Here is a 16,517-nt window from a genome sequence, read left to right on the forward strand (position 1 = left end):
AGTATTAAAGAATAATCCAACAAACACCTGGATGCCCACGGCCCATCTGTGAGCCAGAATATCACCAGGAGCGAGTACCGTTTGGGGCCCCCTGCGTCCCCTCCCTTCTCCTCATAGTTAACCACTCTGCTGATTTGGGAGTTTGTCATTCCCTGCTTTTCTTAAAGTTTCAGTGCATATGGATGTATGCCTGAGTAATGGAGGGCTGCCTTTGGCATGTCTTGATTTTTATATGATGGGATCGTGTCTAGAGCGTCTTTGGCCACGTTGCTTTTTGTTGAGCATGTTTGTGAGACGTTTGCATGTTGATATGCAGAGCTACGTTTTGTTCATTTCCCTGGCTGGGTAGCTGTCATTGACTATACAGTCATTTATTTCTACAGCTTTTGACTATTTGGGTTGTTTGCCGCCTTTCAGAGCTAGTTGGCTGCGTCCCTGGAGTGGAATTGGAGGGATGTGGGCTGGGCCTGTCTCCCACCCTGTTAGTACAAGGCAGATTCTGACTCACCCAGGACTTTCCAATAGTGGGAGTTTCCTATGATGGGACAGGCTGTCCTGAGGGGTAGTGAGGTCCCATTCACAGGGCTCTGGGGTGTGTGTTGGGGGGGGAGACGGGCTCATACCCCACCTTCTCCAAGCTATATTGAAAGAGTGTCTGGTGCAAGGAATGAGCTGAGGCCTTGGGGGTTATTGGACATAGGTTTGAATCTAAGCTTTACTATTTTCTTTATTTTTTTTAAGATTTTATTTATTTGAGAGAGAGCAAGTGAGAGAGAGAAAATGAGCAAGGGGAGGGAGAGGGAGAAGCAGACTCCCAGCTGAGGAGAGGAGCCCCCCCGCCATGCGGGGCTCAATCCCAGGACCCTGGGATCATGACCTAAGCCGAAGGCAGACACTTAACCAACTGAGCCACCCAGGCGCCCCAGCTTTACTACTTCCTAGCTATGTGAACTTGAGCAAGTAATTTCCCTCTCTGAATTTCCAGTTTCCTCTTTCAAGTGGCTGTGTACTCATGGCAGTTTGAGAGGGAACCAAGGGGCCTGGGAAGGCAGGTATTTTGAGAAAAAGAAGAGAGGCAAGGCTGGTCCCAGGACCGTGGGTCACCTTCAAGAGTAGGAAAGGCCAGCAAAAAACCCCCATCCCGGACAATCTGGGCTGGGAAGGAGAGAATGTGGCAGGCTCCCTGAGAAGGAAGAGATAGTCAAGGGGACCCTTTTGGAGAGGCTAGAATCGGGGTCCCCCAATCCCATAGGCAGAACCTGGGCAGTGAAATACTTCTGCTGTCATGGTGACCGTGATCCCCCACCCTCACCCTCCCTTCCCCCACTCGCACCCTCCCTCCCCCGCCACGGACCACACCCTGCTACGGGTGCAGCCTCTGCCCAAACCCTCAGCCCCCGCTGGGCATGGAGTCAGACTGCCCCCGCGCACCAGGTTCTCTCTACATCGGGAGGTATCCCCGGGCTGCGGGCCGCTTGGGTGAGCCTGACGAAGGGCATTCAGAGCTTCGTGTCTGGATTTTAGGCTTGTGGCTGTCACAGGCTCCCCCACTTCTTTGAGTGCTTATTGCACCCCAGGAGCCCTTGACGGCTCCATCTCACGGATTCCTTACAAGACAGACACTGTGAGCTTGCTCATTTTACAGTTGAGGAAACAAGGCACTGAGTGATCAGGTGACTTGCCCAATACGCAGAGCTGGTAGTTGGCAGAACTTGGGTTTAGCCCAGACTGGTGGCTCTAAATGCCCCATCTCTGGGGCAGGAGCTCTGACTTAGTCTGGGGGATGGGCAAGGGAAGGCACCCTGGGGAAGTGATATTTGAGCTAGATCCCAAGGTAAGCATCAAGCCAAGAGGACGGGGAACCCCATATGCACAGGCCCAGGTGGGGAGTGAAGCTGGAGGGATGGGAAAAAGGGCCCTTGTAGTTGAGTTCAGGGAGCAAGGGGGGGGGGGGAGGGCAGGGGACAGGGATAGGATGTGGAGAGGTGGATAAGCTTTGGCTCCTGAGGCCCCTGGAATTCATGGTGGGTAGTTCCAGCCACAAACTCCAGTGTCAAGCAAAAAGGTTTTTTATTTTATTTTATTTTATTACGTTATGTTAGTCATCATACATTACATCATTAGTTTTTGATGTAAGCAAAAAGGTTTTAATCCTGGGGGCTGGCTCAGTCAGTAAAGCATGTGACTCTTGATCTTGGGGCTGTGCATAGTTCAAGCCCCACATTGGGCATTGAGCTTACTTAAAAAAAGGGTGGCTCAGTTGGTTAAGTGTCTACCTTCAGCTCAGATCATGATCCCAGGGTCCTGGGATCGACCCTCACAGCTTTTCCCTCTCCCTCTGCCCCTCCTCCCTGCTTGTGCTCTCGTGCTCTCTCTCTCTCTCCGTCAAATAAATAAATAAAATCTTTTTTAAAAGTTTTTTTTTTTTTTTAAGAGAGAGCATGCGAGCAGGGGGAGGGGCAGGCAGAGGGAGAGGGAGAGAATCTTAAACAGGCCCCATGCCCAGTGTGGAGCCAGACACAGGGCCTCTCACAACCCTGAGATCATGACCTGAGCTGAAATCAAGAGCCACCCAGGTGCCCCCCCAAAAAGATTTTAACCCCAGCTCTACCTCTACCAGCTGAGTAGTCCCTGGGCCTGGTGGACAAGGTCTCTTCACAGGGCTCTGGGAGTGATGGGCTGGGCCAGGTTAGGTGGTTCTGGGCCCTCCAGGTAGAGCAGGAACAATCAACTGGCTGGGGAAATGCCAGATGGGGCATGGGCCTGGGGAGGGGGGCAGGGTTTGCTCGTGCAGAGGGTGGGGAGAGGGCCTGGGGAGCCAGACCATTTGGGGAGCTGTGTGCGCACCCATGTCTGGGGATGACGTGGTGGCCTTATAGGCCCAACTGAGACGGGTCCTTGAGGAGCCAACTCCGTGACCTGGGCCCTTCTGGAGTTAGGATGGGGGTGGGGCTGCCTCAAAGCCACCATTGTCGCCCCATCTCCCGCCTGACTGTCTGGGACCTAAAATAGAGCAAGAGCACAGTGGATTCGTGAGAAGAGACTGGCCAAGAGGTCTCGGTGGGGAGGGGTGTGAGTCATGGCTGAGAACCCTTGAGTTTGAAGCTCCCAAAGCCCAGCTGCCCCACCCCCACCCCCAGGGAGCCTGGAATCCACTGGACAGTGGCAGGGAGGGTGTCTCTGTTCCATCCCTGTCCCATTGTGGGGAAGGGACTGGGCCCTGGCCCCAGCTCTGCCATAGAGGTGCTGGATGACTGGGCCAAATGTGCCCCCTCAGAACCTCAGTTTCCCAGATGTACCAGGAGTTAGGGACCTAGGCATCTGCTTGAAGGCCCCTGGAATTCATGGCAGATGGTCCTAATACAGGCCCACAAAGTCAGACAGACATGGGCTAAGTCCCAGCTCCTTTCCTATTGCCTGAGTGACCTTGGGCAAGTCCCCCCACCTTGAAGGGCTTCCGTTCCCTCATCTGTAAAATGAACATTGAAACCAAGTCCTATTCTTGCCTGGTTTCAGCTTCAACTATCCAACAAGGAACCTGACAGCTCCTGGGGCCTCCTCCCACCACCTCCACATCCTCCACATTCTCAGATGCCACATTTTGTGCTGCCAGGATGTTAACAAGTGACCCCACTTTCTAATGCCCTGTGCTTTACACACACTACCTCTGGTTCCCCCACATTCTGCAGGGCAGAGCTGGGTATCAGTTCCAGCCCCCTCCATGGGAGCTGTTCAGCCTCAGGACTGGGCACTCCAGGAGGAAAGAGGTCTTGGCACCAGGGTGGGCTCTCCTGGGGCACCTACCATGTGCCAGGCCTTGCTCTTGGCTCAAGCCTACAGTCCCGGGGGGGCAGGGATGAACCACCCCATTGTGCACATGGGGAAACTGGCTCCTCTCAAAGGGGTCTGGGAGCTCCGCAAACCGCTCGCCTCCGTGCGCGGGTTGGGGCAGGCGCGGTGTGTGGGGCTGGGGTGCCCTCTAGCGGCCGCCGTGGTCCGGCTCGCGGCTGCTGGACGAGGAAGTCCCTAATTCGGGCCGCGGGTGGTTCTGCCCGACGCGGCCCCACCTCCCAGGAGCTGAGAACCATCTCTCCCAACCTGTCCTCTTGGCTTCCCAGAGACCCTACGGCGGCTGCGCGCCCCGCCCCGATTGCCATGGAGACCGCTTGTACACAACTTCCTCCATCCCCTCTACCCTGTCCCAAGTGAGGGCCCGCGGGCCGAACCAGCGCCCGCCTAGGAGACACCCCACCGGGCCGGGCGGCCTGGGGCCCATGAACAGCGGGGCCCCAGGGCCGCTGGCCGTGGGGAGAGTGAAATTCTTCGGCCGGCACCGCGGGGAGGTGAGGTCCAGTAGGGCTCTGCCGACTCTAGTCTCCTGGCTTTGGGTCTAGAGTGGCTCCTGATTCTGCCTGGTATTCTCTGGCCCCCAGCTCCAGAATGGGCTACAGACTCTAAGCTCTGGTTCTAGAGGGCTCAAACTCCTGGTTGACTCCAGTGTTCTTTTGACCTTGGCTTTAAAGTGAACTCAGGGCTTAGAGTAGATCTTGAACTCCTAGTTCTAGGCTTCAGCTCTAGAATGGGCTCTTGGCTCTGGGGTGCCAGGCTCTTCTAGAGAAGGCTCCAGGCTCTACCGTCAGTGAGGGCTCTGAGCTTCAGGCTCAGGTTTTACAGGATTCCAGAGAGGGCTCCAAGTTCTTGCCTCGGACTACAAGAGTGGTTCCTGCATTCTGGGCTCTGGTTGTAGAGAGAGAGGCTTGAAGTCCAAGCTCCCACCCGGGGTTCCTGGGGCAGTGTTTAGGGCTAGTCCTGGAGTCTGGGGTCAGGGATGAGCAGACAGGTGTTTCTTGCCCCAGGATGGAACTACTTTTGGGCTCTCCTTCCAGGTCAACTCCTCCGCCTTCTCTCCGGATGGCCAGAGGCTGCTGACAGCCTCTGAGGATGGCTGTGTTTATGGCTGGGAGACCCAGAGCGGGCGGCTGCTGTGGAGGCTGACTGGCCACGCAGGTGGGGCTCCTCAGGCTGGATGTGGACACGGAGGCCTGGGGTTCTGTCTGGCATCCTGCAGAGCCTATCATAGTGACCTCTGACATCTGAGCTGGGCATCCGGACAAGACAGCCTGGGCAGGGCTGGAGCAGGAGGGCAAGGACACAGGACTTGGTCCCTGGGGCCTTTGACTCCGACAGACCTGGAGTCAGATCCTACTACTTCGTTTTTTGTTGTTGTTGTTTTTAATTTTTTAAATAATCTCTATACCCAACATGGGGCTCGAGCTCATGACCCTGAGATCAAGAGTAGCATGCTCTACTGATTGAGCCAGCCGGGTGCCCCAATCCTACTACTGTTTTAAAAATTGTTTAAAAATATACATATTACCATTTTAAATGCACAGTTCAGTAGTGTTAAGTGTGTTCATTATGCAACTTGTCTCCAGAACTCTTCATCTTGCAAAACGTAAACTCTATACCCATTAAACTCGCCATTCCTCCCTTGCCCCAGCCCCTGGCAACCACCATTCTTTCTGTCTCAATGAATTTAAGTACCTTGTCTAAGTAGAATCATACAGTATTCCTTTTTGTGACTTGCTTATTTCACTTAGCATAATGTCCCTTAAGGTTCATCTATGTTTAACCACTTTTTTGACTGTGATCATAAGTCATGTCACCTGAGCCTCTTATTTCCCTTCTCTTTAGAATAGGGATAGTTAGGGATAGTTGCTACCCTATGGGACAAGATAAGGCAAGCCAAGGGCCTAGCACCCAGTAAGGACTCAGTAGATGTAACTACTATAATTGAGACAAAATTCTGGTAATCACAGGGCAGATTGACTAATGCTATTAGTACAGGAAGTCCAGCGCTGGGACTCTGAACCCAGGGTGGGCTCTCAAAAAGTTTCTGGGAGGTGCCTGCATTCACTTTTGGTACTGATTTTACAAATGGGCAAATCAGGGTTGGGTGTTCTAGGCCAAGCCAAGGAAGCTCGGCTTGTCAGGTGGCTGGAGGGTTGGAAGGGAGTGAGGAGAGGGAAGGGAGGTGCTAAGGCTGGAGAAATTAGCAGGGGCCGGTCAGCAAGGGCCAGAAGGGGAGGGCAGCACCCTGTTCCCTGACCACGGCTGCTTCTCCAGGCCCCGTGAAGTTCTGCCGCTTCTCCCCTGATGGCCGCCTTTTTGCCACCACCTCCCATGACTGTACCATCCGGCTGTGGGATGTAGCAGAAGCTAAGTGTCTGAGTGTCCTCAAGGGTGAGTAAGCAGGATGGGACAGGAGCCAAGCAGCCAGACCGCGCTGTGTCCCCTTCCACCTTGCCCCGCCTCCAACCCGGTCTCTGCAGGTCACCAGCGGAGTGTGGAGACGGTCAGCTTCAGCCCTGACGGAAAGCAGCTGGCATCGGGTGGCTGGGACAGGCGGGTGATGCTCTGGGAGGTGCAGGTGTGTGGAAGGGTGGCCAGAGCGGGACCTGGGACCCGGAGGAGACACACCCCACCCCAGACAGTGGCCCCAGAAAGGTCGTTCCATCTTCCCCATGGCCCACGCCCACAGCTGGCAATCCATCTGCCCATGAGGTCCCCCCAGCCTGGACTGTCCCCTCCCGTCAAGGCCCCTGGCGTCTCCCCAGGCCGTGTCACCACATTACCCAGGCAGCCCGCAAGGAGGGCCTTATGTGACCCATCTGAGGCCTAGAACCTGGCGCCGCAAGACTTCTGGGCTGCCCTCCAAATCCAAAGCTCAGGGCTCTCTCCTGCAGTCTGGGCAGATGCTGCGCCACTTGGGAGGGCACCGAGACTCCATCCAGAGCAGTGACTTCGCACCCAGCTCAGACTCCCTGGTGAGCCACGCCACCTCTGCCCAGCCCTACCTCAAGGAACCTGGAGCCCACACCCACTTTCCCGCTTGGGGCTGAGCCGTGCTTAGGGTTCCAGACCTTGACTGGGTGACTGCTCTTCTGAGCCTGTCCCCTCATCTGTAAGCTGGGAACTTCAGCAGGGTTCAGAATGCCTGCTTTCTCGGAGTCTGGCCAGCTAGGAACCACAATGGTGGGCATGGGCTGGCTGGTTCATGCTCATGGCAGACGTCTGCAGGCCACTGGCTCCTGGGACTCCACTATCTGCATCTGGGACCTGCGGATGGGGACCCCAGTGACCTTCCACCAAGAGCTGGAGGGCCACAGTGGCAACATCAGCTGCCTGTGCTACTCGGCATCTGGCCTCCTGGTGAGCTGGGTTGCCCTGGGTTCTAGGCTGGCCCCCTCTGGCTCCAGACCCATGGGCTTAGAGCTGTCTGCTGTCCAGGCTTCTGGCTCCTGGGATAAGACTATCCACATCTGGAAGCCCTCTACCAGAGGCCTGCTTGTTCAGCTCAAGGGCCATGTTACCTGGGTGAAGAGCATCGCTTTCTCCCCTGATGGGTCACAGCTGGCCAGCGCTGGCTACTCCCACATGGTAAGCCCACCCCACCAGGCCCATCCTCCTGGCAAACTCCTATCCCCACATCTTCCTTTAGCAGAGCCCTCCGCAGTCTAGAAATGTCCACATCCTATTTGCCCTAAATAGGAGGGTGTCATGGGCAGAACCCAGGTGCCAACCACTTCTGTAACTAGTGCCTGGCACTAAGCTCTGTGCTGGCCCAAGTGCTTGTGGCATTGACATTTTTTTTTTAAATTTTTATTTTGTAAAGATTTTGAGAGCATGCACACAAGAGAACATGAGCTAATGGGAGGGGGCAGAGGGAGAAGCAGACTCCCCACTGAGCAGGAAGCCCAATGTGGGGCTCAATCCTGGGATCCCGGGACCATGACCTAAGCCAAGGGCTGACGTTTTAACACACCGAGCCACCCAGGTGCCTCCTTTTTTTCGAGTGTGCGCGTGGGAGCAGGGAAGGGGGAAAGGCAGAGAAAGAAAATCTCAAGCAGACTCCCAGCTCAGTTCAACGCAGGGCTCGAACTCATGACCCTGAGCCCAAACCAAGAATCAGAGGCTTAACCGACTGCACCACCCAGGTGCCCCTGGCATTGACATTTTTAAGACTCACCATAGCTTCAGGGAAAAGGAAATTGCGCTACACTGAGTTTTTGCATCAGATATTCTGCTGAGCATGTTAAATATACCTCACGGACAACAAAACCCAGGCCAAGGGGTTAAGAGGTTGGCTAGGACTCACCCCAAAGTGATTTTAAGGATGCCAGACTTGTGGGATGAGGTCTCCCCACCCGTCTGCTTGTTTTTATTTCCAGGTCAAAGTCTGGGACTGCAACACAGGAAAATGCATTCAGACCCTGAAGGTAAGGCCTGTGGGCGTAGCACCCAAGGGTGTAGTAAAAGGCCTGCCAGGGGAGGCTGGGGGCAGGCAGGACATGCACCCCGAAAGTGAAATGCTTTCGGCAGGGAGTCCTGGATGTGGCCCATGCCTGTGCCTTCACCCCAGATGGGAAACTCTTAGTGTCTGGAGCTGCTGACCAGGCAAGATGCCAAGTCCACTGCTCGATCAAATCACCCAGAGCCTCTCGGATATAACATCACCACAATGGTTCTCAGATCTCAAGCCCGTCTCTCCCTGCCCAGGGCCCATGCAACCTGGCGGAATGAACTCATGAAAGGACAGTGAGGGCACTTCCACATCACAGTCCCCAAACCAACCACAACAGAGCACCCACCAGATCCCCGTGGCCAGGACTGTCACGGCCCCACACCAGGGCACAGCAGCCCACCTCTCCAGCTGGGTCAGTCGAAATGCCCGCAAACACAAAGCAACACCAGCCAGTTTGTCTGTGTTTTATTGACGCCAGTGCTCAGGCTTTGACCGCGTACTTCCGCAGCGGGTACAGCCGCTCCTTCCGCTGCTGCTTCTTGGTCTTCAGGTTCTCCTCGTGCTTGTTCAGCCGGCGGCGCATGGCACGTGTCTTCTTGGGTCGCAGATCCAGGGGCTTGTACTTCTTACCCTGGGTGATGGGAGAGCAGGGCGAGTCTGAGCACCAGGGTTTAGGAGCTACTGTGGCAGCAAAGGAAGCCCCAGAGGCTGGAGCCGAGCTGCTGGGGGGCACGGGGAGGATGCCGGAAGCGACTGAAGGAGGCCACGGGGGTGCGCAGGCTACTCTGTAGACCTGAGTGGGAGGAGACGTCGTACACCCGGCCCAGCAGGGGATGAGGCCCTGTCGGGGGAGCTGTCCTGGTGATGAATCAGACCTAGTCCCTGCTCAAGGAGCCCCCAGCCCAGTGCGGAAGACTGAACAAGCTAACGAGTGGCCCATCGCTGGTGGGAGGAAAGAGCTTAAGAAGGCTTCACCTAATGACTGGCAATAGCCTGGAAAGCAAGCAACCTGGTGAACACCACTTCCAAGGGGGAGAAAACAGTGTACACAAAAGCCCCGAAGGATGGCAGCTCAGGTGCCTTCTGGAAACTGCCAACAGCTCAGAGGGGGAGGCACAGGACTGGGGTGAGCTAAGTGGGGTAACAGCGTCAGGCAGAGAGCTGCTGAAACCAGCCGTGCAGATGGGAGTAAGCGCTAAGGTGGGGGCTCGGAAGCACGAGTCTTCGCCCACCCACATCCCGGTTACCCGCAGCACAGGCCAGCCAGGGCCTCGTCCGTTTCAGGCCGACTAAGCGCTCAGGGCTCGGCTGTCCGCCGAATGAGGCACTAGCCACACACGCGGTCGCCACGAAAAACCCAGGCCCTCAGCCACCATAGCCACACGTGGCCCGAAGTCACTGTACCGGACGGCGCAGGCAGAGCACTTCGAGCACTAGAGGAAGTCTATCGGACAGAACTACCACAGGGCAGAGGCCTCACCTTCCCCGCCCTGACTCACTGGTGCCTGGCAGGGGCTGTACTCACTGGAAGACAATTCTTCCTGACGACCACCTCTATGGTCCCCCCAGAGCCTGATCAAAGAGTTTCAAGCCCAATTCTCAGAAAGATGCTCCCACACACAAATGTACACACATCCAGGGATGGCGGCACCCCCCACCCAACAGTACATGCTAGCGTCCCCTGGGGCAGCCAGCCCAGGCCCACCATGATGGCTTTTTTGACAGGTCAAAGCCTCCAGCTATTCAAACACTAACCGGGATGTTGATGTGAAGTCGTTTTGCGATATACTCAAAGCCCCTCATCAATTGACTTTAAGAGATTATCTCTTACTGGTTCTGCTTCACTACTTAAGCCCTGATAACACCAGTATTAAGGGTAAGAACAAGAATTGTCGTAAAAATCCTAGGCCAAGGGGCCAGACACCTGTGGAAATCTCCCAGGAGCACTCAATCCACCCCTCCCCAAGGCATGGTTTGGAACGTAGACCCAATCACTCCATTTACTGGTGACTCTGGACAATTTAACCTCTCTACACCCTGAGGTTCCCATCTGAAAAATGAGAGTATCAGGTGCTTGAAAGTGACTGACATAGTGCTGGTAAGACAACTAAAACACTTAAAGTTAATCCTCACAGACGGCCCAAATTCACTCAGCTGGTGAGGATGAATTCAAAACCCAGGGCTCCAGCCAGACTCTCACCACACTGTTGATTTCCAAAATGTATCAATCTGAATGGTTTTATCTGTAAGCTAAAAAGCTAGCCATAATACATGTTTTTAATGGAAATGAAGAATTTAGGAAAGATGACTCCAAACACACATGTTTCATATAAGGCTATTAAAGATGCAAAACCTCTTAAGAGTTTAAAATGTGAAAGATGTACAGCATTTAAAATTACACTTAAAATCATTCTTTGTTTTCATAAAAAAAAGTTTATATTGATTCCAACAATAAAACCTCAGTGATTAATATTTTCAACTATTAAGGTATCAGTTATGATTAAGAAATTAAGTACTTATTAAAGGAACCTTGCAATAAGTTTTCTACATACCACATCATCTTTGCTTTCATTCTTAAAGACAACTGCAGCCCTGAGGAAATGCAGTCTGCGTGCCATGCTAGTGGTTAAGATGCTAGTTAAGAAGCAAACCCACCTACAAGTTGGGAAGGCTCTGTAAAGCCCAGTCCCATGCACCCCAGCAGAAGCTCTTTATACTGTCCTTCTGGCCAAGGGAGGGCTGGAACTTTGCTCCCTGTAGCCAAGCATCCTAACTCCCCCAGCCCAGGCTCACCTTGTAGAATTTCCTGAGGTTCTCTTTCTGCGTCTGGTTGATGACTGTGAGAACACGGGCGATGGATTTGCGAACAACTCGGCTGCAAAACAGAGAGCCATCAGTGAAGGTGGTGGAGCCCTACAATGCTGCCACCCCCTCAAAGGCATCTTACTCAGGACCTGACCCAGATGTCATAAGGCAGGGGTATTCCCCACCAGCTCATCCATATTCACCCAAGGGGTACCTAACCCAGTCGAGGAGGCAAGTGTTTTGGGGGTAAGGCCCAAAGACTCTAGGAGGTGGGCATCTCACAAGTAGGGACAGGGAAGGGCTCCTGAGAAGCTGAGCAGAAGTGGAGGGTAGATTAGGAAAGATCTTCCATCCCAGGCCATATAGCCTCAGAGCTGTGAAGACCTAACCAATGCCAACCTGAATGAGCTGACTGTGGGAAATCATGCCTCAAGCTGGGCGACCAAATTAAGGAGTCACAGAAGGGGCCACTTGGGAGGGAGAAACAAGACGTCTGAGAAGTAGAAAGGCGATGGGGGGAAAGGATAAACCTAGGAACAGGCTGGGAATAAGTGATTTGAGTCATGTTGAATAGCAGGCATGGTGGGGGAAAGAGCTGGTAAACACGGTCTTGAGGATTCGGCATGCAACTTGTGTGTTCCCCAACTCATCCAACCCCCACCCCGCAGCAGAGGTTGGTTGTTGGGGGCCCATTTTAGAGAAGAGCAAAACAAAACAAAACCTCTGGGTGGTGAGTCAGCACACCCATTAGGTAGGATGTGGCAAAAGAGGAACGTGTGCCCAGTTCAATGGACTCCAAACCCATGTCCCCCGCACAAGTCCTGACGTTTGATGCATGTAAATCAGTAAGTTAACTACAACTCAAGTGAGGGGTGGGCGAAAGGCACCCACCTACCAAGTGAGGGGGAAAAAAATCAAGTGCTGGTGGGAGGTAGTAAAAAAGGGTCCAGTTAGATTTTTCAAGGCAGTGTGAAAAAGGGTCTTGAGGGACAACCCGTTCTTTCTCTGGTCAGAGAGAAGCTGAGCAAGGGCACTCCAGGCAAAAGGACAAAATGGTCCAAGGCGGACAAGAGGAAAATCACACAGGGGGTGTCCCATGCGGCTGGGTGCAAGTACGGGGAGCCCAGAGAAGCTGGGTCAGGACGCGCACGACACTCCAACCCACGGGTCCGTTACATGATCACTTAACCCAACGCTTCCTTCAGCCAACTTCGAAAACCCACAAATGCTTCCGATGCACAGGTGTCCCCCACACCAGAGAACCGGGGTTCGGCCGCCCCTCACTCACATCTTGGAGAGCTTGGAAGCCGCGCCGCCTGTCACTTTGGCGACGCGCAGCTGGGACAGCTCCACCTTCAGGTCTTCCAGCTGTTTAAGCAGCTCCTCTTTCTTCTTGCCGCGAAGGTCTCGAGCCTTAATCTTGGCCTGAGCGCAAGCACAGGTCGGGGTCAAACAGCCGGCAGGGCCGCCTCCCCCCGCCCAGCGGCCATCCTCCCCTCCACCCGCGGCGTGGCCAGCCCCAGGAGGGCGCGCTGGGGGCCCAGCTTTCCTCGCCTAGGCCGTGCCTGGGGCAGGGTAACCGAGGCCCCGGCGGGCCCGCCTTCGTGCAGGTCCGCCACGAGGCTGAGCCGCTACCCCCATTCCGCAGACGGGAAGACGGAGGCGCCGGCAGCGCGGGCTCAGCTCTCCGGGCCCAAACCGGCAGGGGAGAGGGCGGGAGACCTGCGGTGGCGGCGCGAGGCCACTCCGCACGGCGCCTTACAGGCCCGACTGGCAGATGGGACCCCAGCGCTCACCTCGAGCTCCCCACCCCTGGCCCCGAGCCCCACAGCGCGCGGATGGCACCCGATTCCACCGCCCTCACCATGACTGCACAATCCGCCGCTGCCGCCGCCGGAAAGACGCCAAGGAAAGAGAAAGGGGGCGGGGCTGACCTCCGCAACTACTGCCGGGTGGCGGCGGGCGCGGCCAATGGCCCCGCGGCGAGGGAGCCCTAGCTCCGCCCCTGACACCCCACCCCCTCGCCTGGGGAGCGCCGTGGTTCGGCCCGTCTAGCCCCGCCCGGAGGAGCCGCGCACCTGCGATTGCTCTGGTCGGCCTCGTCTCCTGAGCAGAGCATTTGGGGAAACCGAGGCCCAGGGTGACCGGCACAGTGAGGAGATGGCACAGTGAGGACTCGAATTCGTCCATCCTGTCATTTACTCGTTCATTCATTCATTCGGTAGACCTTGCAGGATGCCCAGTCCGCTGCTCTGAGCTGCGCGCCAGTGTCCTGGGGGTGGAAGGGCTGAAGGCTGAGGGTTTTCAGAGATGAATTAACACGGCTTCTACCTTGGAAGACTTTAAAATCCGAACTGGCGGGGAGAGGCAGGATCCGACAGCTATACTCCCTACTCCATAAACCGTTCTAGTGGAGGCAGCATGGGACAGGGGAAAGAACATTCAGGGCCTTTTTTTAGTGAATCCCTTCCGATTTCAAATTCCTGCTCCGTTGCCTCGAGCTCGCTGAGACTCTTGGCAGATCCCCTCCCCTCTCTGAGTCTCAGTTTTCTCACCTGTGAAATAGGTATTTTTGAGGATTAGGACCATGGAAAACTCTTAGCACAAGATCTAATGTATAACAGTCCCTCAAAATATCATTGGTATTAATGTACCAGTGAAATGAACACTTGAGTTGGGTCCTGAAAGTTAAAGAATTCACAAAGCAGGGAAGGTGCTCAGGCTTTCTGACTGGGCAGTTTCATTGTTGCCTCAACCAGCAAGCACGAATCACTCTAGTGTCTCTCCATTGCCCTTAACAAAGATGCTCCAACACCTCTTAGAGCACTAGTTAAAGCCAGGTTGCCCCGTTGTTGCTGTCAGGCTCGAGGAAGCCTTCTTCCATTCCTTTATGGGGTTCTATGAATGGGCTTTAGCTTTGGACTAAATTGGGATACTACCTCCCTTTTGTTCCAAGCTTTCTGTTTCTGTTTTGTTGTCATTTATTTATTTTTAGTAATCTCTACATCCATCATAGGACGTGAACTCACAACCCTGAGATCAAGGGTAGTGCTCTTCTGACTGAGCCAGCCAAGTGCCCCATGTCCCAAGTGCAATCCTCTCTTTAGCCCCAAATATACTGAGTTAAATGTTAAATGTTAAAGTGTCTGTCTCTACAGCCAGCCTGGAAGTCAACCATGGCTGACACCTGATTTGGTTTACCTAGCCTCCAGGCCCAACACAGGGATGCTTGTTGGATGAATGAATTAATGGGCCTTGCCACAGACCACGGTGAGGCAGGCTTCCAAGAAGTGGATGGGTATGGGGAAGAGAGCAGACAGAGGGCAATCTTGGCATGGATTAGTCTTAAAAGGAAGTTGAATGGTGCACAGGGACTTTGCTGTCATATTTTCCAAACGCTTATAGTTCTTTTAGAGCTAATGATTGTGCATATCTTTCTGACCTTGGAAGTTATCTGTTGCTCCCGTTTCTCTTACAACGCCACTTCCAACACACCAGTAAATTCTGCAGCCTCTACTTTCAAAATAACCCAACAGCTTCCCACCACTCTTAATGGCAACTGCCTGGCCTAAGCTACCACTGTCTGTCACCTAAACTGTTGGTGTCACCTTTTATTTTTTTAAAGATTTTATTTATTTATTTGTCAGAGAGAGAGAGAGAGAGCACAAGCAGGGGGAGAGGCAGGCAGAGGGAGAAGCAGGCTCCCCGCTGAGCAAGGAGCCCGATGTGGGACTCGATCCCAGGACCCTGGGATCATGACCCAAGCCGAAGGCAGCTGCTTAACCGACTGAGCCACCCAGGTGTCCCCTTTTAAATCACCTCTCTACTACTGGCTCTTATTCCCATGTATTTTCAAGACAGCTGTTAAAGGGACCCTTTTCAAACTTAAGTTAGCTCATGTCACTGCCCAGAATTTCCAGTGTTGTCCCATGAGGTAGACCACATCCTTTCCTCAGCCTACAAAACTTTACAGCAGCCCCTCTACCCCCCCACTTCCATCTCACCTCTTCTCACCCTTGCAGTCCAGCATGACCTTTCTGTTTCTGGAATATACCAAGTCGGCCCTGTCTCTGGGCCTTTGCTTGGCTCCCTCCTTCACTTCTTTCAGGCCCCGGATCAGTGTCACCTCCTCAGGGACATCTCTCTTGACCACTTTATCTAAGGTACTGCCAGGCACTGTGTGGTTTTATACCCTCAGCATGCAGTCATCCCTGACATAGACATAGACTTTTAAAATTCTGCCTCCGTGACTGGGAGATCCACAGTCATAAGCAGGGCCATTATTTCATTCACCCAAACAGGCCATTTCTTTACTTGTAAAATGGGCATTTCTGGTTTAAAGTTCCTTCTGACCAGGAAGTTCTGGGGATATGAATTTCTGCTGTCTTGTGGCCTGCCTGGGTCACAAAGATTTCTTTCAAGAAATGGAGCTGAAAGGCAGGTGGGCTTTGCCTGTTTCCAGGACCCCTGAGACTTTTATTCAGCACCTATTTCCCAGCGTAAGAGTCTGTATCTTTAGCACCCAAGATTAGATAGCATCATAATCTGGCAATAATTTTTTTATCTGTAGACACAATTCAATGAGAAGTATTTGAGACAATAAAAAAGAGTCATATTTCATTAACTATTGGCCTTTATTAAAGGCCAAAGTACAACTCGGGGCACCTGGCTGGCTCTGTCAGTAGACCATGTGACTCTTGATCTTGGGGTTGTAAGTTCCAGCCCCAGGTTGGGGGTAGATTACTTAAAAACAAAATATTTAAACAAAAAGTACAATTATATGAAAACAAAGACCCATTTAATCTAAGGTTAAGGCCTATTAACAGAATCCCTCAAGCAACTGCCCAGGCACTCAATTTTGGCACCAGAGTCGTCCTTGACTCTGCCCTTAGTCCCCCCACTCTCATCTTTCCCCATCTCATACTCTGGGGATTCGGCTTCCCACCAGGATATGCCTCTCCAGCCAGAACTGACTTCTCAGACCTAGGACCTCGCCCTTCCCGTCAGGATGGTGACCACAGGGTCATCTTCCTCTCCCCGCGTCCCCTACCCGCCAGGCCCAGGTGACCACTACACTCGCGGGGCCACGTCCAAATGTTTTGTCTTGTCAGCACTTTGGATACACTTTAAACGTCTTTAAAGTCTCCCAGTCCGTTAACGATAGAGTCACTGTGCACAAGGCAGGCACCTTCCTCCGAGCTCTGTGGTGGCGTTCAAGGTTCCTAAGATACGAGAATTAGGGTCTCCACCCCGCCCCCCGTCACTCCTGGAGGTATAAGAACTACTCAGGCCTCAGCTCGAAGGTCTTTTTCTCAAAGAAGTCTGCCCAGCACTCGACAGGCAGAGCCGGGAGCCTTCTCCTGGGGGCCCGGGCACCCTCAGTCTGGGCAGTGATAACCCCCCGCGT

At 53.8% G+C, this 16,517-nt stretch overlaps 2 protein-coding genes across 3 annotated transcripts; one reads left to right on the top strand and one right to left on the bottom strand.

The window, feature by feature from the left end:
* The first annotated feature begins 4,274 nt into the window (after positions 1-4,274).
* On the top strand, positions 4,275-8,667 carry WDR38 (WD repeat domain 38). Of its 2 annotated transcripts, none has more exons than XM_032418899.1 (9): positions 4,275-4,343; positions 4,887-5,007; positions 6,127-6,243; positions 6,333-6,430; positions 6,747-6,827; positions 7,081-7,212; positions 7,291-7,440; positions 8,232-8,279; positions 8,383-8,667. In XM_032418899.1, the coding sequence occupies exons 1-9, from the start codon at positions 4,275-4,277 to the stop codon at positions 8,509-8,511; spliced, it is 945 nt and encodes a 314-aa protein (XP_032274790.1). In that variant the 3' UTR covers positions 8,512-8,667. The 2 variants fall into 2 exon arrangements, with proteins under 2 accessions (XP_032274790.1, XP_032274791.1); XM_032418900.1 differs by having other exon boundaries at positions 4,920-5,007.
* Positions 8,668-8,750: 83 nt separating this feature from the next.
* RPL35 (ribosomal protein L35) lies at positions 8,751-13,039 on the bottom strand. The gene is made up of 4 exons (XM_032418901.1): positions 12,975-13,039; positions 12,399-12,535; positions 11,099-11,180; positions 8,751-8,936 (listed from the first exon to the last, which is right to left on the bottom strand). The coding sequence occupies exons 1-4, from the start codon at positions 12,975-12,977 to the stop codon at positions 8,787-8,789; spliced, it is 372 nt and encodes a 123-aa protein (XP_032274792.1). The 5' UTR covers positions 12,978-13,039; the 3' UTR covers positions 8,751-8,786.
* Between the last annotated feature and the right edge of the window lie 3,478 nt (positions 13,040-16,517).

Source organism: Phoca vitulina, unplaced genomic scaffold, assembly GCF_004348235.1.
Source record: "Phoca vitulina isolate PV1807 unplaced genomic scaffold, GSC_HSeal_1.0 scaffold21, whole genome shotgun sequence".
NCBI classification, from domain to species: Eukaryota; Metazoa; Chordata; class Mammalia; order Carnivora; family Phocidae; genus Phoca; species Phoca vitulina.

Coding starts and splice junctions, on each gene's coding strand:
- WDR38 (XM_032418899.1), top strand. CDS start 4,275: ATGAACAGCGGGGCCCCAGGGCCGCTGGCCGTGGGGAGAGTGAAATTC. Junction 6,828..7,080: donor CACCCAGCTCAGACTCCCTG/GTGAGCCACGCC, acceptor AGACGTCTGCAG/GCCACTGGCTCCTGGGACTC. Junction 7,441..8,231: donor GCGCTGGCTACTCCCACATG/GTAAGCCCACCC, acceptor TTTTATTTCCAG/GTCAAAGTCTGGGACTGCAA.
- RPL35 (XM_032418901.1), bottom strand. Junction 11,181..12,398: donor GCTTCCAAGCTCTCCAAGAT/GTGAGTGAGGGG, acceptor TCTGTTTTGCAG/CCGAGTTGTTCGCAAATCCA. Junction 8,937..11,098: donor ACCTCAGGAAATTCTACAAG/GTGAGCCTGGGC, acceptor CCCATCACCCAG/GGTAAGAAGTACAAGCCCCT.